A 23000-nucleotide genomic window follows, 5' to 3' on the forward strand; every position below is an offset into this window, starting at 1 on the left:
ATGAGGTTTCCTTGATAAGCTATTCAGGTAGAAGACCACCAAATCAATTGCATGTCTTGTTTAACCAATAGGCTGCCACATCATTGCTCCTTCTGATATGATGGATGGCCGTGTAGGTGCCATAAAGCAGGCACTGTTGTCCAATAACCTGGGAAACAAGGTATTGTTATTTATCTGTGTATTAGTGATATAAAGTGATTCAGTTCTGCGTTATGCCAAGCCAGAGTTGTCTTCGTTTTCTAGGTGTCTGTCATGAGCTACAGTGCAAAGTTTGCCTCCTGCTTCTATGGACCTTTCAGGTATTCTCAGTTTAGTTAAAATTGTCTCTTTTTTTCTTTGGCCTTCTTAACTTCCGTGGTGGGGTTGCAGCAATGCTCTGTATCAGCGCGTGCTCCTAACCTAACCTCTCTCTTAACTTTCCCACATTTATACATTTTATTCCAGAGATGCTGCCCAATCCAAGCCCGCATTTGGGGATCGTCGCTGCTACCAGCTGCCTCCTGGGGCCCGTGGCCTGGCAATTCGAGCTGTGGTAAGAAGGAAGATTTGACACTGGCTGTGCTGGCTGAGTCTTGGCAAGTCACTGCCTTACTGAGTCCAGTCTGGACTGTCTCAGTTGAAATTCAGTTTGTCCAGCTTCTTGTTGTGCTGTCTTAGGACCGAGATGTGCAGGAAGGGGCCGACATGCTGATGGTGAAGCCGGGAATGCCTTACTTGGACATAATCCGAGAGGTTAAGGACAAGGTGAGCACATACTTCCCTGTGATTGTAGGAGTGGATGAATTGACTGTCCAATATTCAATTCAATTCTTTATTGTCATGTGTACAAGTACAATGAAATGCTTGCCTGCATGTGCCTCTGCAGACAGTGAACATAGACAAAAAAAAAAAAAACACACACACAATAAATAAATAAATGAATATAAATAAAGCAGAATCCTAGGAATAAATAGAGACAGTGGCAGACGTATATGTGCAGGTAGCAGTGGAGGTGACACCGATTGTTCACGAGTCTGATTGCAGTTGGGTAGAAACTGTTCCTGATCCTGGAGGTGCGCGTCTGAATTGACTTTAGTCGCTTCCCAGATGGGAGAAGGGTGAAAAGTGACAGTGCAGGGCGGCTGGGATCCCATCCCGCCTGATACGGTTCACTTTCCTGAGACAGCGTGTAGTGTGGATGTCATGGATCGCAGGGAGCCTTGTGCCCGTCATCTGCTCTGCTGTATTCACCACCCGCTGCAGAGCTCTGCAGTCCTGAACTGAGCAGTTGCTGTACCAGGATGTGATGCATCAGTACACCTGTAGAATCTGCACAGGGTTGTGGGGGACATCGTGAGGGAGTAGAGGCGTTGTTGGGCTTTCTTAACTACTGCCACTGTGTGACTTGATCATTTAAGGTCATCGGTGAGGGTGACGCCGAGAAACCTAAAGCTGTTGACCTGCTCCACAGCCTCACCTCCGATGTCAATGTCAACTTTATTTATATAGCACATTTAAAGCAACATAGGAATGCTGTGGCCAAAGTGCTTTACAATAAAAGAAGGAAAAACATACAATTAACATAAAAACATAGTAGAGAAAAGCCAAGCAAAATGACACCTTTTATTGGCTAACTAAAAAGATTACAATATGCAAGCTTTCGAGGCAACCAATAAAAGGTGTCATTTTTCTTGGCTTTTCTCTACATTCGTAATGGCTAACACGGTACAACAACCTAGTACTACATAAAAACACATAAATAGAAGTAATGTTACATAATCACAATGGGGAAACCATCAGTATTACTGAAGGTCACAGAATGCAAGTGAATAGAAATGAGTCTTTAATCTCGTTTTGAATTGTCGACGACTCCTTTATGTGACGAGGTAACGAGATCAACAGGCGAGGAGCAGCAGCTGACAAAGTCCTGTCTGTCCCCCTTAGTTTGACACTCGGTACGAGGGACATCAAGAGACAAGTGACCAGAAGATCTAAGCACTCTGGGTGGCTGATGTAAAACACACAATTCAGATAAATAGGCAGCAGCGAGCCCATGTGAAGATTTAAAAACTAGCAACAAGATTTTAAAATCAATTCCCAAACTGACAGGCAGCAGCCAGTGTAAAGAAGCTAATATCGGAGAAACAGAATCGGACTTTCTTGCCCCAACCAGAAAGCGAGCAGCAGCATTCTGGACCAACTGTAACCTGCGTATCAGAGAATACAGCGAGTTGTAGTAATCGAGGCGAGAGAAGATAAAAGCAGGAGTAGCTTTCTCAAGATCCCTAGAAGATAAAAAAAGGCTTGATGTTACTTAATAGACAAAGCAGGAAAAGGCAACTCTTGACTACAGAATTAATGTGTTTCTCAAAAGAGAGGTTACTGACAAAGGTAACACCAAGAATGCGGACTTGAGGTTTGCAAAAGACAGAGAGAGAGCGCCGAGAAGTCCAAGACCAATTTGGGCTTTAGCTGATGGACCCGCTATAAGCACCTCCATTTTATTTCGATTCAGATCAAGAAAATTATTAGCCATCCAGGATCTCCGTTCAGACAGACAGTTGTGCAGTTGATTTATTGCAGAGTTGCAGTCAGGAATATAAACCGGAGTATCATCAGCAAAGAAGTGTTACATTTCCTAAAAATCGCTCCAATAGGATGAAGGTATATAGAGAACAAAATAGGACCCAAAATGGATCCCTGAAGGACGTCACATTTAAGAGGAGCAGTAGACGAAAAAGAGGAATTTAAAGTCCCTGAAAAGTGTCTACCAGTTAGATCTGACCTGAACCAGTTAAGAGCGGCCCCTTTAAGCCCAACAAGATGTTCAGGCTGCAACTGCAATGTCTCATGGTCAATAGTGTCAAAGGCAGTGGACAGGTCAAGGAGGACAAGGACTGCAGCACCACCTGAGTCAGTAATAATAGAGATGTCGTTGAACAGGGCCGTCTCAACACCATGATAACGCCTAAAGCCAGATTGGTAGATCTCAAATAAGTTATTAGAGTTAAGGTGATCAACCAGTTGATTATAAATACTTCTTTCTAATATTTTAGCCAGAAATGTCAATTGGGAAATCGGGCGAAAATTGGCTAAAACTCCAGGATCTAATTCTGCCTTTTTTTTAGACCAGGACACATGTAGATGGGTCTGTGGTCTGTTGCCTGTTTGCGGAAATCCACAATCATCTCCTTAGTTTTGCTAACGTTGAGGGTGAGGTTGTTGTCCTGACACCATCCTCCATGTAGGCCGTCTCATCGTCCTCGCTGATCAGACCTGTTACAGAGGTATCGTCAGTAAACTTGAGGATGGTGTTAGAGCTGTACTTAGCCACGCAGTCATGGGTGTAGAGAGAGTAAAGCGGGGGGCTCCGCACGCTGCCCTGCAGGGTGCCAGGGTTCATGGTGATGATGGAGGAGGTTTTTCCCACCAATACGCACTTGCTGAGGTCAGCTGGTGAGGAAGTCGAGCACCCAGTTGCACAGTGAAGAGCTAAGCCCCAGATCCAGGAGTTTAGTGATGAGCTGGGATGGAGTGACGGTGCTAAATACAGAGCTGTAGTCCACAAACAGCACCCTGGCATAACAGTTCTTGTTCTCCAGATGAGACAGGGTGGTGTAAAGTGTTATGGAGATGGCATCCTCAGTGGACCTGTTGCAACGGTAGGCAAACTAGAGGGGGTTGAGACTGTCGGGGATGATGTATGAGGACAGATCAGTGCTGTAGTGTGTGACAAAGTTCAGTTTCACCAAATGGCCTTGCTTTAAGTTTGGCTCCCTTTTGTTTTGCACATTGCAGCATCCAACGCACCCCCTTGCCGTGTACCACGTGTCTGGAGAATTTGCAATGCTGTGGCACGGTGCCCAGGCAGGAGCCTTCGACCTTCGCACTGCTGTGATGGAGTCGTTGACAGCTTTCAGGAGGGCAGGTAAGAACACACATAGTGCTGCTGCCCTGTGGGTGCCATCCTGTGGGAGGCTAAACGTTTGAACTCCGGTGCTTCGTGTTTCTCCTAGGGGCAGATATCATCATCACATACTACGTCCCTCAGCTTCTGGACTGGCTGAAGGACATGTAAAGAGTGTGCCCAGATGCCAAGGGGGCCACCTTACATCTGTAGCTGTAGATCCTAAACGAGAGCGGATGGAAAAGAAGAGGATATGGATGGTTCTGATCAAGAGTAGGACCACGCTGAGGTGTTTCTAACCTTGTAGGTTACGAGTCCTAACGTTACTTTAGCTTCTTAACTTTGTCGAACTCCTCGCTGATGCCTGAATGTCATTGCTAAGTGTGAACCAGCTTGTGAATCGTATCGATTCTGGTTCTTCAGTCTTCTACATTCATGTTTCTGTGAAGGGCAGGCAGTGTGACCCTGATGAGAATTGCACTAGCTAGTGTGCCCAGCTGTACTCGCCTTCTCTCTGACGGTGGTCTTCAATGTGCCTTAGTTAGACAGCCTGTACCCCCAGATCAGTACCTCGACATGCAGCCTGTTAAAGTTTTCATTTTCCTAACCGGTGCCACGTATTCGTATTTGTCATTAACATGAAAGTGACGTCTGCTCCACTCTTCAGTGTTTTTTCTATTTTTTTAGGCTTTTTGTGTTCTTCTCATGGTGCTTGTAACAGTATTAACTCTCACGTCCATTCAGGTCATGTGGTGGCCTCTTCTTCAAATGTCATTTGGGGTCCAGTCAGCCACCTTAGCTACTTGTGTCCCCTTTTGTTATTCCTAAGCCGCACTGCTATGTCATTCAAGGACCCCCTTGCTGGGCCCAGTGACCCAATGTTGCATACTCTGTTCTGCGTCTTTGCCTCCTATGCTAATAAACTTTGCTACAAGGTGGTGCAAGGCCTGCGGTGTCTTATTTGTTTGAAGTCGCACTCCAGAGTTCATCTTTACCTGCTTAGATTGTCCCTGCTTGTGTCCCAGAGGGCACCATGTGTAAGAATTGCTCGGTCTTTGGAATTCTTTCTCATGTACTGCTTACATTGAATTTCTGCTTTATCTTCCATCTTTTATGTTGACTGTTACAAACCTCAGGAGTTGCCCCCCACTTTGTTCATCTGCTTTGTGCTGAGCAGTTCAGTTTTGGTCTTGTCCAGCTGTACGAGGTACCCACCTGTGAGATGGTGCCATGGACACAGAAAATGAGCTTAATTCATGGCCAGTAGACATCCATTCATCCACAGTGGGGAGCTGGCAGCACCACATCGCAGAAGAGAGGTGGCAGAGGGCACCGCCAGAGTCCAGGAGAAGCGTGTACTGGTAAGTCTAGCAGACCTCTCCAGAGTCCCAGAATGAACAGGACGTGGGTGTTGGCCATGTAAGCTTTGCATGTATGGGGCTTTCCTGCCACTACATCCCCCAAAATAGTTCAACTGGCCCAGTGTGGATGTCGCTGTGTCCGCCGCTGTTTCCTGCTTTGCACGCAGTGTTGTCAGAATAGACCTCTGGAAACCCCCCACCAATAATCCTGACTTAGTACGGTCATCGGTAAGAGACTCGGAGCTCAAGGAGGGCAGTGGAGATCAGCACGTCATCGGTGTTGGTGTGCGCTGCAGATCTGGGGATGAGCATTCCCATCACAAAGCGGAACCCGTGGTGCTGCTAGCTGGAGTGAAAATGCTGCTCTGTCTTTCGTGTTGCCTCATTGCTCTTTATGATCTCCTGCCTTGTGAGTTGTTTAACCACTTTTAGTATGTCAGTCTGCTGTTGTGTACGATTGCCCATTCCTGGGGCGGTGCAGAGGTAGCACTGCCGTCTCACATTAAGAAGACTGGGGGTTCACGTCCCGGGTGTTCCCTGCGTGGAACTTGAATGTTCTCGGGTTCCCTCCAGCTGCTCTGCTTTCTTCCCACAGTCCAAAAACATACAGGTGAGGTGGCTTGACCAGCGTGTGTGTCTGTGTGGGGTCACCATGTGATGATGGGCTGGTGTTCCTGCCTTTTGTCTGATGCCTACTGGGAAAGGTGCCAGCTGACCTCGGGATCTGGAGCAGGTATGAAAGGTGAATGGATGGATGAGTGCCCATCTGTATCACTGTTAATCTGAATGACGGACATCCCAGTGCTGGTCACTTTGCGCAGGTGACATCAGTGGACATCGGCAGGCTAGAAGAGAACAGCCATTGCAACAATTCATCTTGGGCAGATTAAGGGAATTTGTTTTATTATTTAACTGGCAACAATATAATTTAGTTGATTAATGGGGAAAAAAGATTTTACTATTACAATAAGCTACTAATTCTATACAGTATATATCATGGGAAATAAAGAGAGTCGATTTTATTTAACTTGCAACGATATTTAGTTCATTAATGGGGGGGATTTTACAATTTAACTTACAACAGCCTCATTATTGATTTTGGGAATTAATTTTGGTATTCTGCTTAAACAAATTCATTAACTGGAAATGGAACTCGTGTATTTCAACTTCTAACAATACAATTAATGTGTTATATTTCTGTTAGGAAATAAGCAGAACTGATTTTTCTTTTACTTAAAAAAGATTATTTAACAATAATTGCACTTTCTCTCTATCTATCTATCTATATATATATATATATATATATATATATATATATATATATATATATATATATATATATATATATATATATATATATATATATATATATATATATATATATATATATGAGAGAGAGATAATAAAATCCAACGTCTGTCTGTCTGCTTTTCACGAGAGAACTACTTAGCGGATTTAGATCTTTGTTTTTGTCCATTTTTAGCTTGAACATTCCGGTTGGTTTTGCGACTTCTCTCATCGCACTAAGTATCCGAGTTCGCTGACAGGAGCGATATACGCGCGGTAAGCCGAGAGAGAGGGGGCGTGACGTCAGGAATGGGGAGCTGGGCGGGGCCCTCCTCCCTCACTCGCCAGACTCCGTTCGAATCGGTCAAGCCACGTTTGTTTATTGATTTTTAAAGTTAGGCCTGTTGCACTACTACGTGGGCGGAGCCGCGGGGGACAAATAGTAGGAAATAAAGATTTAACACGGCTCTAATTATTATATTTATTATGGAAAAAATAATTCATTATATTATTCTACTTAAATATCATTGTTTAGGAATAGGGAATGGAATATATTGAACTTGTAACAATGTAATTGTTTATTAATGAGAATAGAGTGAATATATTTTATTGTTTAACTTATAGCAATATCACATTTTATTGCATTTATTAGAGGATTTGATTTTATTATTTGATGTGCATAATCTATTTTTATTATTTATGGGAAATAAAGAGAATTAATTTTATTTAATGATAACAATAGAATCAGTTATTAATGGGTAAATAAGGAGAAATGCTTTTTTATTTTAAAACAAAATGCGATAATTATGTTAAATAGGAAATAAAGAGAATTTATTTCACTCTTAAACAAGTTTTATTATTCAGTCTGCCATGGTAAATAAAGAGAAGTTTATTATTTTGTTTACAAATATAATTAATGGGAAATAAATCTGGTGTATTATTTAACTTATAACAATGTACTGATTTTGGTTATTTTACTTACAAGATACAATAATTTTATTATATACATTCATAAAAATAAACATTGATACTATTTAACCTGCAACAATTCAATTGTGTTTTTAAATGGAAATATGGAGATCTGATTTACTGTATGATTTCCATCCATCCATCCATTTTCCAACCCGTTGAATCCGAACACAGGGTCACGGGGGTCTGCTGGTGCCAATCCCAACCAACACAGGGCACAAGGCAGGAACCAATCCTGGGCAGGGTGTCAACCCACCGCAGACTGTATGATTTGACTTAACAATATTTTGTTCTTTTGAAGAGATTGATTTTTTTATGTTTCTTATTTAATATTTTTATTTCTTATTTTTTTTAACTTATTTTATAAATATAAAAATAAAGAGAATATATTTGTTTGCTTGTTCTAACAGATGCAAGATTCACATTAAACCAGCCGAACTGAACAGCTCGGTTATATTTTGTTAGTCCTCCAGGTGGCAGCAGCGTCTCGGTTATAGAAAACTCGAAGCAAAGCGCGGGAGACATTGTGCGGGCCGTCTATGGGGATGGGGTTACGTGGGGCTTGCGCGCTGACGTATGAACGCACGCACTCACACCAAGGCAGTCAGCTGACCCGGCTGCTCATAGTTGTGTGGAATTGGAGAGAGTCGGCTCGGAGCTTATCGTTTCACAAACATCTCGTCGTCATGGCTAGTCAGTCTCAGGGAGTCCAGCAGCTGCTGCAAGCCGAAAAGCGAGCGGCGGAGAAGGTTGCAGAGGCCCGCAAACGTGAGTCTTTAACGCCGGTCACGGTCGTGTCTTTTAAAAGTTGCAGATGTTTTCACTGACGGAGCCCCTCAGTCCGTCCAAAAGGGAACGAAACTTGACAACAGAAACTGTGTAAACTTTGAAAGAAGTTAATGTCAGGTCTAACAATTAGTGAAAAAATAACAAATTCTTCCACCAAAACTCAGACTGGGCATCGGCGGGCAAACGATTTTAAAAATAAGACGCTACCGGCCCCTCATAACATGCAGGCCGCAGTAGATCTGTCAATATTATAGCGTCTTTCTCAAGTACTTGGAATAGGCAGTGATGACAGAGCCGAGAGCCGCCGCCGTGCTGTGCACTGTAGACGAGGAAGTTCTCTGTCCGCTTGTGGGCCAGTTTAGGAAGGGCGAGGGGAGCCTCCCGTAGTTCAGGGGGGCTGTGGAGGAGCGCTCCCTGCCAACGAGCTCCCGGTCCTTAGTGAGAGTCCAGCTGTGGAAACTCGGCCCAGTCTGACGGGCGGTCACAGTTTGTAGGACTTCTTCTTAACAAGTCGCCGAAGGGGCTTTACCCTCCCACAACCCCCGCAGTCCTGAACTGAAAGGTTGACCTCCTGGGTGTTAACTTAACAGTGCACTTCATTTATGTAGCGCCTTTCCCATGCTCCAAGTGCTTCACAAGTGTTTGAATGGGTGCAAAAGGAATAATAGGAAAAGATTAAATGAGTAAATCTGGATACAAACTAATATCACACATTAAATACTAAATGACAGATTATTATCTTCTTCTTTCAGCTGCTCCTGTTAGGGGTTGCCACAGCAGATCATCATCATCTTCCATATCTTTCTGTCCTCGTCATCTTGAATTTCCCCTTGGGATTAATAAAGTATCTATCTATCTATTATATAGTGCCTTTCATATCTATCTATCTTGTTCTGTCACTCCCATCACCTGCATGTCCTCTCTCACCACATCCATCAACCTTCTCTTAGGCCTTCCTCTTTTCCTCTTCCTCTTGGCAGCTCTATCGTTAACATCCTTCTCCCAGTATACCCCTCATCTCTCCTCTGCACATGTCCAACCCAACGCAATCTCGCCTCTCTGACTTTGTCTCCCACCAGTCCCACCTGAGCTGACCCTCTGATGTCTTCATTTCTAATCCTGTCCATCCTCGTCACACCCAATGCCAATCTTACCATCTTTAACTGTGCCACCTCCAGCTCTGTCTCCTGCTTTCCGGTCAACAGATTAATATATGACCTGCAAAATTATGAATTGGGACATTTAGGAATTAATGAAAAAACAAGTTGGAATAAAAAAGAATACTAAACAGAACTTTTTAAAAGAGAAACAAAAGAAAGTAACATCATTTGTGTGAAATTACATGTAGGAATATCAAGAAAGATTTGAAATTGTCCATTAGAATGACCATCTGCTGAGTTGAGACCACTTAGATGGACCCTTGAGGATGACAGATAGCCAGGAGCAGACACTTGCCTTTGAAGAACGTGGGGGAGTCGTGTAACGGGTCAGTCGATTTTCAGTTAAAAACGGGTAAAGCACTCAGCTTGGCACAGAAGATGGTCAGGAGACGCCGAGTAAGCGCTGTCAAGGGGCCCATCCCGTTCTGCGAGAGCCATGGGGCTAACAGTGGAAGGTGAATATCCGAGTGCAGCGTGCCGCACATCTTCCTGCTCTCCTGTCTCGGGCGCTGTGCCCGCCACGCAGTTACCAATGCAAGACGACGGCTCAGCTTACTCTGCAATTTCATTCTTTCCTTAATCGTGCCATAGCTCCTCGGGTGGCTAAGCTGTTGACCCACTAAGTGAATGAGAGAAAATAATTCCTGGTGAGAACATGGCGGAAGGGTGAGAGACTGCATAATTATTCACTCTTTAACTGTAAAAAGTAATTCACTTCAAAGAGGCTGGCGAGTCGCAGCCTGAAACTATTTAGTGGACTTGGAGTCGATTAAAATGTTCAGACTAAATGTCAATTTTATTATAATGTGTTGTAATTTCCACTTTCACATATACTAATTCAATTTAACTATAAAAATATAGTCTCTTTTTAAATTTTGTATTTAATAATGAATATAAAAAAACAACCACAGCTGCATGACTTCACCCTTTAAACCCAAACTCGAGCAGGTTAAGGTGCTTAAAGGTTCACAGTGGCAGTGAAGAAACGTCTCGTGTCTTGTAGGTGGTGCGCTTTCAACCGGCATAGCAAATGTAAAGTCGAATTACAAATGGAGGAATCGGAGATTTTCTTTACCGACTGCACATCCCAGCTTACAAACTTTCTTATATTCCATACTGGCTGTCCCCCCGCGGCTTTGCCCATATAGTAGTGAAACAGGACAAACTTTAAAAATCAATTAAAAAGAAAAATGTAATTCTGGTGAAACGGAAGGCAGGTGCGCTCTTCACGTCAAACGTCACTGAGTCTGATCGTGTTCAGCTCTGACGGGAGAGCGTCCCCCATGTGGGGAGAAGAGCACGTGGCCGTGATATCTGTGCCAGTCGGCAGGTACCCACTAAAACACGCGTAGCTCTGACCCCTCAAAAACGTCAAACGTTAACTTCTTAATAATCTGTAGATGATAATGTCTGCTGAACAAACAGGTATCGCTAGCCAAGCGGAGGCGAGGTGCACTCCAACACGTGGCGAGAGGTCGAGCGACTCGAACAGAGGCTGGCGTGCGAGTGAGGAGGGTCCTTCCCCTCGGCCTGCAGCCGGTCTCTCGGAATCCGCGCAAATAAATCGGTACGGCAAGCGAACTGTGATACTTAACGTGATGAGAGAAGTCGCAGAATCGGCCAGAATGTTCAAGCAAATTCTAGAAAAAAACCTGATCTAAATCTGTTACGTAGTTCTCTAGTGAAATTGGAATTTTTATATATATATATATATACTAGCTGTGTAAAAAGACCGGCCTCCTAGAAACCATAAATTCTGGCACTTCAATCAATCAAGTCAATCAATCGCATTGCTTCTGCATCAGCGTCTAAGCGAGTTTCTCTCTCCTCGGAGGTTTCGTTTTGCCGATGTGCTCGCCCACCTTGTCTATCCACGGCTAAGCGAGTTTCTCATTTCTCAGTGGTTTCACTTTGGCGATAGAATCGATTTCCTTAAGCTTCATGCTGTAGCCTCGCACTTCCGGCCCTGACAGACTCGAAGATGTATGTACATCTCCCTATTATCTTGGGTCGAGATGCGATCTTTTCGGGAGACACTTTGACGTCCTGCGAGACAAAAGGACAGCTGCTGTACCAGCATTTAAATGATCGACTCGCAGCTCGGCCGGAGGAGGAGGAGGAGGAGCAGCAAGCCAGCAGATGATCCGTCCACATCTCCTTCGCGTGCGTTCAGCCCCGAGTGGCAGAGACGCAAAGTGGCTGGCATGTGGCGCGCCCCAGGGGGGAGAGGGTGGGTTGAGCAAAGCCCCCTAGTATATTTATATATAAATGTGTACATGTATTTTTTATATATGCTAGAGTGCTTAGCTCCAACGGCCAGTGCTATATGCCAGCCGCGTCACGTCTCTGCCAGTTGTGTTTGTGGATTTCACTTTCACCAAACAACAAATCCTTTAATTCTCGTGGATACGCCTCTTCATTGGGAGGCAACACTACTTTTCCCTGATGGCAGCACGAATTAGACGATCTACAAGTCTCTGACTTAAAGTTTAAATCTGAACAATATATCTGATCCCTTTTCGCTGTGCCGTTATTTCACCGAGTAATAATTTTTGCGCTAATGCGATCTTTATTGTCAGTTTTTTAAGACTTTTAAATTTGAGTACTTTTCATTCTCTCCAACCTGCTCTGCATGTGTGTCACGCCAACGTTTTTCAACCTCTTTACGACGTGATAAGAGAGAGATGATTGGATCTTCTTGCTGGTGAGGCCCATGTCACATTAGACGACTATTAGAGGCTGCCCAGGGGTCTTTAATGACCGCCGAGAGTCGGGACCCCAGTTTAATGTCTCATCTGAAGGATGACGCTGATTTTACAGCACGGCGTCCCCTGTCGCTGCTCTGAGGCATTGGGATCCTCACACAGACCACCGGATAAGCGCCCCCTGCTGGTCTCTCCAGCACGTCTTCCAGAAGCCACCCAAGTCCTGGCCGGGCCTGCACATGCTGAGCTACAGTTGGGTGACCCCTTCTGAAGCGCAGACGTCATGACCGCCACATTCCCTGTGACGCCTCGAGCTGAGGCTGCGTTGCTGCGCTGTACTGGACGCTCCACATTAACATCCCCGTCGGAGCAGGAATGTCGGACGACGCAGGAGGCTCACCGGTCCAAGAATAGGAGAAATTCCCGGAGGAGCCGAGAGCGGCGTGTTGAGCAAACGGACGCCTGGACGTGCAGAGCATTCACAAAGCCTTCGGACCCCTTCACCTTTTACACGTTTTGTTGTGCTGCAGACTTGTGCTAAAATGGTTTCAATTTATTTTTTTTCCCCTTCGTCAAACATCTCAGCACCCCAGAATGACAAAGCAAACGCAGGATTGAAGAGGTTTTTGCAAAATGTTTTAAAAGTAGACTAGAAAACCCTGAAACCTCGCGTTGACACACGTATTCAGACTCCTCGGTCCAATCACGGGCCACTTTACGGCCGACCGGGTCGAGGCCATTCAAACTCAAACAATCGGGGAAGTCCTGTTGTAGAAACTGCCAGAACCAGCCGCAGTCTTCCATCTTGCTTTATTTCCTTTAATGCTTGACAGTCGCATGGGTTTTCTGACTCTTGGTGGGCCCTTCAAGGTTTGATTGGCGCCACACCACGAGGCTAATTCTTATGTATTCGGCTCACGCCGCCATCTTTACACCAGTGTTCCTCAACCTGCTTGGTCCCACACCCCACTTTTGCCTTTTTAAATTCACGAAGACGACTCACTTGTACTAATTGCAGACCCCACCCCCTTGGTGAAATGAGGGGGGTTGGCCGGGCAAACATCACGCATGGCAGATAACACGATTGTGGCACATCTGAGCCAGAGGAACTATCGGGTTGATTTTTTATGGCGAGTTTACTGTTAAATTGCACGAATTGTCCAGACCGTCTGTGTGAAGGGTGAAGGTCTGAGTGAGGCCTCGAGTCACTTGACCACACTTCTCTTAGTGAGACTCCGTCTTTCCAGGATCTCGTTCCTTACGCTTTTATTTAATTGGCTGTTTTATCTAAAGTGACACACAAATCGCAAAACCTTAATTCTTTAAACAAAAAAATGAACTTGGGAGTGTCGACCCTAACACTAGAAAGTGGGGCAGACGCGCGCGCCTTGACGTGTCGAGGGTTTCAGTGACTTTACTGTTCCTGTCAAGTTCATTCTTTCCTAGGTGACAAAAAGTCACTTGGGCAGTAATCATGGAAAAAAAAAGTGATGACTCTGAAACGGCGCGGTCTGACGACTCACTGTCTTGTGTTGTACAGGAAAGAATCGCAGGCTGAAGCAAGCGAAAGAGGAAGCTCAAGCAGAAGTCGAGCAGTACCGCCTGCAAAGGGAGAAGGACTTCAAGACCAAAGAGGCCACGGTATGTAAATCAGGGAGGTGAGACCAGACCAGACGGCTCTGACTCGCGGCACTGCCTTCTCTCAGCCGTCTTATTCCACAAAGTTCTTTCATTGCACCGACATTTACGTCTCCATTGACCTGCTTAGCAGATACTTCTGCTTACAAGAGAGGTCAGCATCATCAGTTTGGGAACAAGTGTGACAGGACAAGGGTACAAAAGTGATTTCCACAGCTGAAAAAGCTCAAGACAACATACAAGCGATGTGCAGATTTACAAAACCTAACGGCGAATATCGCCAAACAAGAGGGGGTCTGCAGAGGCTTCCTGAACACATCGAGGGACTCCACGGTTCAGATGGAGGTGGGCAGCTTGTTTCACCAACTAGGAGCTGCACAAGAAGACTGGACTTGAGACCTAGCAGAGTGGCATCACCAGACGCCGAATCTGAATGGTCAATAAGGAGCACAGAACCACACAAGCGTCTCCATATTTATATCTATAGACTAGCTGTCCCCTGCTGCTCTGCCCACATACTAGTGAAAAAAATCAGTAAAGAATAAAAAGAAATATAATTCGGGCAAAGCAGAAGGTAGGTACGCTTTAACGTCAACCGTCACCACTGTGTCTGACCGTGTTCAGCTCTGACGGGAGAGCGTCCCCCGCGTGGGGAGAAGAGTACGTGGCCAGTCAGCAGCTACCCTCTAAAACACACGCCGCTCTGATGTCTCTCTCAAAAACGTCAAACGTCTGCTGAACAAACCGGTAAGGCTAGCTAAGAGGAGGCGAGGTGCGCTCCAACACGTGGCGAGAGGTCGAGCGACTTGAATGGTGGTTGGCGCGTGAGTGAGGAGGGCCCCACCCACTTCTCTCTCCTCCTGCCCCCTCCCAGCCTCTCTCTCGGATTCGCGAAAATAATCGGTGGCACAAGCGAACTCGGATACTTAGCAAGATGAGAGAAGTCGCAAAATCAACCAGAATATTCAGGCAAATTCTAGAAAGAAAAAAAAAAATCTAAATCCCTGAAGTAGTTCTCTCGTGAAAACAGACAGACAGACGGACATTGGATTTTATTTATCTATACGTATATACGGTGTGAGCTGAAAGTAAGTTAAGTTAAGATAGTAAGTTCAAATTGTTGATGCTTGCCTGGAGTTGTCAGTGGGTGGGCACCATTGCTTCTCGCAACTGAAAGAGGGGCAGACCAACCACATGTATTACCTGGTAGGTAACCACCCATACAACCAATAATAATAATAATAATACATTTTATTTGAAGCGCCTTTCAAAAAACTCAAGGTCACTGTACAATCAGATCAAAAGTTAAACATTCAATAACTTAAAAATTAAAATCTAAATAAAACAACACCAGTAACAATTACAGTGAATAAGCAATTTTGAACAAATGAGTTTTAAGATTAGCCTGAAATTGGTGAAGGGTAGTCGTGTTCCTAAGGTAGGCAGGTAATGAGTTCCATAAGGAGGGTGCCGATCTGCTAAACGCTGGATATCCCATCATAACAAGACGTGCTGGTGGATTATTTAAGTTGATGGAAGAAGAGGATCTGAGCATGCGAGAGGGTTTAGTGACTTGTAGGAGCTGTGAGAGATATGTAGGGGCAAGATTATGAATAGCCTCATATCCATCCATCCATCCATTTTCTAACCCGCTGAATCTGAACACAGGGTCACAGGGGTCTGCTGGAGCCAATCCCAGCCAACACAGGGCACAAGGCAGGAACCAATCCTGGGCAGGGTGCCAACCCACCGCAGGACACACACAAACACACCCACACACCAAGCACACACTAGGGCCAATGTAGAATCGCCAATCCACCTAACCAGCATGTCTTTGGACTGTGGGAGGAAACCCACGCAGACACGGGGAGAACATGCAAACTCCATGCAGGGAGGACCGGGGAAGCGAACCCAGGTCTCCTAACTGCGAGGCAGCAGCGCTACCACTGCGCCACCGTGCCGCCCCATAGCCTTATATGTAAGGACTAAAATTTTATAGTAGACCCTAAACTTTACTGGCAGCTAATAAAGCTGCTGAATAACAGGTGTGATGTGATCAGAGTCGGGTGTTTTAGTAATTATACGAGCAGCCGAGTTCTGAACAAGTTGAAGTTTATGTAGTAACTTTTGGGGCAGACCAAAGAGAAGTGAGTTGCAATAGTCCAGGCGGGAGGTGACCAAACTGTTGACTAAAATAGCAGTAGAGTGATTTGACAAAGATGGACGCAGGCGATTAATGTTACGCAGGTGAAAGTAAGCTGCTCGGGTAACAGAACTAATGTGAGACTGAAAAGACAACGTGCTGTCCAGAATTACACCAAGGCTTTTTATCTGATCTGTACAGGTAACAGATGTGTTGTCAATTAATACTGAGATCTTTGATGCCTTCGCAATTGCAGATTTCGTGCCCATAAGAAGCACCTCAGTTTTATTAGAGTTCAACTGCAAGAAGTTAGAAGAAAACCAAGACTTGATCTCAGCAAGGCAGTCAGTAAGTGAGGATGGTGGAAACGATGCAGATGGTGAAGTTGAGATATATAACTAGGTATCATCTGCGTAACGATGAAAGTTTATCTTCCATTTACGAAAAATGACACCCAAAGGGAGCAAATAAATGATAAACAGCAAGGGGCTAAGGACAGAACCTTGAGGAACCCCAGATACTACGGGAGTGGAGGTACATGTGTCCAGCTGAATGAATTGAGTTCTGTCTGTAAGATATGACTTAAACCAAGTTAACGGGATGTGAGAAATACGAGAGTGCAGATAACCTTTTTAATAAGGTGGAATGACAGACAGTGTCGAATGCAGCACTGAGGTCAAGAAGAACAAGGCTTGTGATTAGGCCTGAGTCTGCAGCCACTAAAAGATCATTAGTCATCTTAATTAGTGCCGTCTCAGTGCTGTGAAAACGTCGAAAGCCTGACTGGAATGGTTGGCACTCTGACTACGAATGCAATGAATGGCGCAGCATAAACGGACTTTGTCTCTGACACTGACGTCCGAGGTTCGATCCCCGAAAGGGGAGCAGTGGAGTGTGTATACGCCTAATGAGCCCAGATAAGTGCGAAACGTGTGTCGTGTACTCTTTGCATTATTTGACAGTAAACTATACAACATATATATATATATATATATATATATATATACACATACAGGATGGTCCAGATCTAAGTATGCAGATCCTAATTGTCTGGATGACTTTGATTTATGCTGGGTCAATTCCAGTTCGGCGCGAAGATGATTCTTCATGTCGTCAGTTCGCACACTTCTCGATGGTCTGGGATTTTTTGGGTGATTTTCTATGTAATAAACTTAATAAGTTATAGCGTAATGAAAATTGCATAATTACATCTGGACCACCCTATACATACAGTGGGTATAGTAAAGAATCCCCCCCCCTTTGAAATATTTCCCTTTTTTTTTTTTTTTGCTTTACAGCCTTAAATGAAGACACACAAACTTAATATTTCTTCCCAGCTTTACTTCCTCAATGCCACCTCTAACATCCAAGAGAAAGACATCACAGCTACAGTTCAGAAAAGTGATAAAAAAAAATCAAAACCAAGACCTACTGAGATTAACAAAAGGACCCCCATGTCAGTGTCATTTTGTTGACCCCCCTTTTGCTTTAATGACAGCCTTGAGTCTGTTGATTCTTCTTTATCAGTTTTGCACACCCAGACTGAGCCCACTCAATATTTGCCCCCCACCCTTCTTTACAGGTTAACTCTTCGAGTTCGGTCACATTGGCTGGTGAGCGCTGCTGGTCTGCTATCTTCAGATCTTTCCACAGATTTTCACTGTGATTTAGCTCTGGGCTCTGATTGGCCACACCAGGACATTCAGCCACTGTGTGGTCAGTTTTCCTGTGTGCTTTGGGTCGTTGGCGTGTTGAAAGGTGAACATTCTGCCCATCTTTGCCATTCTGGCAGAGGGTAGCAGGTTTTCCTCCAGAATTTGATGGTAGTTTGCCTCATCCATTTTTCCTTCTCCCCTAATGAGAGCCCCAGGACCCCCCAAACACAACAACAGGATGCTGTCCCCTCCATGCTTTACTGTCGATATGGTGTGTTGTGGATGGTGAGCTACATTGGTGTACCGTTTGGTGTTGAGGCCAAATTGTTTGATTTTAGGCTCATCTGACCATACAACCTTTTTCATCCACTTGGCATTAGAATCTTCAAAGTGCATTCTGGGAAAGCTCAAACGAGCCTTAATGTGGCTTTTCTTGAGAAGTGCGACCCTCCTGAACAAGCCACAATTGTGGAGCGCTTGTCAAATTGTTGTCATGTGCACACCATTAATGACCACTCTTTGCCATCAAATCCTGTAACTCCTTCACAGTGGCCATTGGCCTCTCGTTAGCCTCTCTTCCCAGTTTCCTCCTTGCTCTTCCATTCAGTTTGGAGGGTCCTAGTAGTACCAAACACTTCTTTATGATGAACTTTACTGAGCTCCTTGGGATTGATAAAGCCTTTGAGATCTCCTGCATTCTAGATAGATAGATACATACGTACATACTTTAATACTTTATTAATCCCAAGGGGAAATTCCCACACTCCAGCAGCAGCATACTGATAAAGAACAATATTAAATTAAAGAGTGATAACAATGCAGGTATAACAGACAATAACTTTGTATAATGTTAACGTTTAACCCCCCGGGTGGAACTGAAGAGTCGCATAGTGTGGGGTCTCCACAGTCTGTCAGTGGAGCAGGATGGTGACAGCAGTCTGTCGCTGAAGCTGCTCCTCTGTCTGGAGATGATCCTGTTCAGTGAATTCTCCATGATTGACAGGAATCTGCTCAGTGCCCGTCGCTCTGCCACGGATGTCAAACTGTCCAGCTCCGTGCCTACAATAGAGCCTGCCTTCCTCACCAGTTTGTCCTCTTCTTTATGCTGCCTCCCAGCATACCACCACGTAGAAGATGACGCCGCCACAACCGTCTGATAGAACATCTGCAGCATCTTATTGCAGATGTTGAAGGACGCCAGTCTTGTAATGAAGTATAGTCAGCTCTGTCCTCTCTTACACAGAGTATTGGCAGTCCAGTCCTGTTTATCATCCAGCTCCACTCCCAGGTATTTATAGGTCTGCACCCTCTGCACAGTCACCTCTGATGATCACGGGGTCCATGAGGGGCCTGGTCCTCCTAAAATCCACCACCAGCTCCTTGGTCTTGCTGGTGTTCACGTGTAGGTGGTTTGAGTCACACCATTTAACAAAGTCCTTGATTAGCTTCCTGTACTCTTCCTTCTGCCCACTCCTAATGCAGCCCACCATAGCAGTGTCGTCAACGAACTTTTGCACGTGGCAGGACTCCGAGTTGTATTGGAAGTCTGATGTATGTTGACTGAACAGATGTTGAAGGACGCCAGCCTTCTAAGGACGTATAGTCGGCTCTGTCCTCTCTTGCACAGAGCATCAGTATTGGCAGTCCAGTCCAATTCATTCTGACATATAAGATGGAGCAGATGATTGAAGGCTTTGTAAACCATCAGCAGTATTTTAAAGTCAATTCTACATGACACAGGTAACCAGTGTAGTGACATCAGAACTGGGGTGATGTGCTCGGATTTTCTTTTCCCAGTTAAGATTCTAGCAGCTCCATTCTGCACTCGTTGCGATCGATTGATGTGTTTTTTTTTTTGGTGGTCCTGAGAGGAGTGCGTTACGGTAATCTAGCCGACTGAAAACTCATTTCTCCGCATCTTGCAGAGTTAGAACTTTTGTTATATTTCTTAATTGACAGAATGCTGTCCTAGTGATCTCAATAAAACGTGATTTTTAAAATTCGATAGTTACTCCTAAATTGTGTACCTAAGACGAGGCTGTAACAAAAGCTAATTAGCATTGAAGCTCACGGCATTTTGTGTCGGGTGCAGACGCCATTTTCGGCCATTTCCTTGCTGTTTCCTGCTCTAGCTAGTGAATTATTACACAGTTATTTATTATTTTTTCTTTTTTTCCCCATCTGGGAATTACAATTTCTTTTTCTCTGTTTTTGTGACACGAAGGCTCTTGGATCGCATGGCAACTTGTCGATGGAGGTGGACAAGGACACAAACGAGAAGATCCGGATCATCCAGGCGAACTACCAGCAGAACCGAGAGGCTGTCGTCAACCACTTGCTCCGCTTAGTGTGTGAAATCAAACCAGAGATTCACGTCAACTACCGCATTAATGGCTGACACGTCTCCCAACGTTTCCGGAAAGACCAATATTTATTAGAGATGTTAAGAGTAGACCCCCCCTAGGAGCACACGGGACGTGAGGGGTGGCAGCTTAATTTAACTCTTTGTTTCCCAGTGCTGCCACTGGTAAGCGGGTTGTGTGTGCGAGGCGTGTCCCTATGTGTGTGTGTGTGTGTCACATCAGACAGATGATGACTCTGTCATCGAGTTTTAGGAAAGTGGAATCGTTTCCATTGTTCATCTTCTTGTGTCATTCCATCCCTTCCCCACTCACCCCTTCATTGTGTTTTGCGAGTTCATCCTAAAAATAAAACTTTATTTGGTCACTGCTCGGCCCTGTTTTATCACTGAGACCAACGTCTGCAGGTAGGGGACACCATGTCTGTTGTAACCCACTGGTGAGGCCTCATCTGGAGTCCTGGGTACACGTTTGGTCTCCAGGCTACAAAAAGGACATAGCAGCACTAGAGAAGGTCCAGAGAAGAGCGACTAGGCTGATTACGGGGGGCTGCAGGGGGTGAGTGATGAAGAAAAAGTAAAAGAGCTGAGCATTAAGGAGATGAAGAGGAGACCGGAGTGACTGAAGTGTTTAAAATGATGAAGGGAATTAGTGCAGTGGGTCGAGACAGTGACTTTAAAATGAGGTCCTCAAGAACACGTGGGGGACACAGCTGGAAACTTGTGAAGGGGAAAATTCACACAAACATCAGGAAGTTTTTCTTTACACACTTGGAATAAGCGACCCAGTAGTGTGGTGGGCAGGAGGACTTTAGGGACTTTCAAAGCTTGACTTGGATTTTTTTGTTTGAAGACTAGGGGGCTTCGCTCGCCAACCCCCTGGCCTGCGCTACGTGCCAGTCACTTCACATCTCTGCCACTCGCAAACAACCAGTCTTTTATTTCTCGCGGATACGCCTCCTCATTGGGAGGCAACACGAATTGGACGATCTTCGAGTCTCCGACTTAAACTTTGAAGCTACACAATACCTTCATACTTCTGTCACATCACCTGTGTCCGTATATTCGATCTCTTTTCACTTTTACCTTTTTGTCAAAACCACATTGAATTTTGATTCCGTGTTTGGAATTCTGTCGTGACAATGCGACGTAGAACTGCCTGTGAGTGAATATCGTTTCTGTCTCTCAACACGAACTGTGTCTGACAGTAGCATTCACACAAATGAGAGATGACTGAGTCGCGGGCACAGTTGTAAACGTTTGAGATGTGGGCGCGACTTCTCCAAATCTCTTTGCATAAAGTCTTGAAATGTTCTCTTGTGGGATTTCACTTTCACCAAATAACCAATTTCTTAATTCTCGCGGATACGCCTCTTCATTGGGAGGCAACACGAATTGGACGATATTCGAGTCTCCGACTGAAAGTTTATAGCTACACAATTTCTGTCGTATCACCTGTGTCCATATATTCAATCTCTTTTCGCTGTTCCATTATATCACTGAGTAATAATTTCCGTTAGTAAAGATCGCATTAGCGCAAACAATCAGTTTTTTCAGACTTTCGAACTTTCCTACTTCCATTATCTCTTAACGTTCTCTGCATGTGAATCACGCCAACGTTTTTGAATTCTTCACGACGTTCTACTTTGTCATCTACTCTTTGTCTTTTATTTCCGGCCCTGCGTGGTTAAGTCTCTTGGCACAAAGACTCGTCTCACAGGACATTAATGTGTCTCTCTGAGAAAGTCGCACCTCGTCCCAGGATGTTTTTATTATAATGGAGAGGACTGGCGCTCGCTGTTGGGCTGAATGGCCTGTCGTCGTCCAGAGTGTTCTAACATCCGGAGTTGACAGATGAGAGGCGGCCATTCCCTCTATTTAGCTTGGCGAGTTAAGCCCAAGTCACGTTACACGACTTCAGCAGCCATCGAAGTCCTAGCCTTCATTTACATAATCTTGGTGACTTGTTTGTAATCTTGTGACAGTTTGTGACAAGCCTCCCGTTTGATTTTTGTCTTAACCTTCCGCTTGCCAGTGCAGAACCCTGACCTCAAAGTTATCGGTTCTCCATTGGGCCCTTCAGCTGCCACTGCTCCGTCCTGGGTGTGACATTAATCTTCATACTGGTCCTCCGACTTACAGGGCAAACGTGGGGGTTGGTGGCAGGATTGGCACTGTATATAAAAAAAAAACCTCCCTCTTGAGTGTGGGGTGGAGGTGTCGCCCGTTGCTCGTCTGCACTCGGGTCTCGGTCCTGGTGGTTCATCATGTGGTGGGTGCCCAGCACGCTGTAATCGGCACGCACTCCCAACCTCTTCTCTTGTGGGTTGGCATATCATGAGACCACCGGGAAAGAAATAGCTGAGTTGGACCACACAAATAGAAGAGATGGCTCTTGTGCTAAAACAGGGTGGGGAAAAAAAAAACGAAAGGCGGAGATTGCGAGGGGCCACAGCTGTAAGACCCTCATACAGCCCCCGGTGCGGTCAGGTGGCTCTCACGGTGAGGGGAGCTCGAGACACTTTAGAAGTCACGAGGCAGTCGTGCGACTGGACGTCCTCAGACCGGTGACATCAGTCGCTAAATGTGACAACAGCAGAGCGCAGTGCTGGCGCCCCCCTATGGCTGTAGGATTTTGTTCCTCCTCATTCCTCATCACTCATTTTTCTTTTCATTGATCTCCCGGGTTTCATTTGCTAGGCCTTTGTCCCTCTTGTTCCACTGTTATGAAAGGCAGCAGTGAAAGTTTCAGTTTTGGACATACACTGAACTCCCTTTTTTGTCATTTTTCCCATGAAGTCCCCTTTTTCTGTGACTGTTTATTGGACTACTTAGGATCTCTAGCTCTCCACCAGATGTGTGTTGGTGTTGCTGCTGTCCCACTGCTGTGTTCAGGGTCGTGAGGGGCCATCGCAGGCCCATTTCCACACACATGCTGACAATGACACAAGGCTCATTGTGTTTGAGTGCCCGTCTTTGGGTTTGGGACAGGTTTCAGGAGTGGGATTTGGAGCCAGGGCCCTGAACATTTGAGGTGGCAGTGCCATC

The 23000-nt window shown here is 45.2% G+C and overlaps 2 protein-coding genes across 3 annotated transcripts in view; both read left to right on the forward strand.

The window, feature by feature from the left end:
- alad (aminolevulinate dehydratase) overlaps nucleotides 1-4825 on the forward strand; it is a 31172-nt gene extending 26347 nt beyond the window's left edge. For both annotated transcript variants that reach the window (XM_039774059.1, XM_039774058.1), the window contains exons 7-12: nucleotides 72-160; nucleotides 244-299; nucleotides 445-532; nucleotides 658-744; nucleotides 3778-3907; nucleotides 3996-4825. In XM_039774059.1, coding sequence (XP_039629993.1) covers nucleotides 72-160; nucleotides 244-299; nucleotides 445-532; nucleotides 658-744; nucleotides 3778-3907; nucleotides 3996-4057 — 512 coding nt within the window. In that variant the 3' untranslated portion in view covers nucleotides 4058-4825. The remainder of the gene's footprint in view (nucleotides 1-71; nucleotides 161-243; nucleotides 300-444; nucleotides 533-657; nucleotides 745-3777; nucleotides 3908-3995) is intronic.
- Nucleotides 4826-8103: 3278 nt separating this feature from the next.
- On the forward strand, nucleotides 8104-20323 carry atp6v1g1 (ATPase H+ transporting V1 subunit G1). The gene is made up of 3 exons (XM_039775272.1): nucleotides 8104-8271; nucleotides 13698-13798; nucleotides 19818-20323. The coding sequence occupies exons 1-3, from the start codon at nucleotides 8190-8192 to the stop codon at nucleotides 19989-19991; spliced, it is 357 nt and encodes a 118-aa protein (XP_039631206.1). The 5' UTR covers nucleotides 8104-8189; the 3' UTR covers nucleotides 19992-20323.
- The last annotated feature ends 2677 nt before the right edge of the window (nucleotides 20324-23000 follow it).

The sequence above is a fragment of the Polypterus senegalus genome, chromosome 13 (genome assembly GCF_016835505.1).
Source record: "Polypterus senegalus isolate Bchr_013 chromosome 13, ASM1683550v1, whole genome shotgun sequence".
Lineage (NCBI taxonomy): Eukaryota > Metazoa > Chordata > Cladistia > Polypteriformes > Polypteridae > Polypterus > Polypterus senegalus.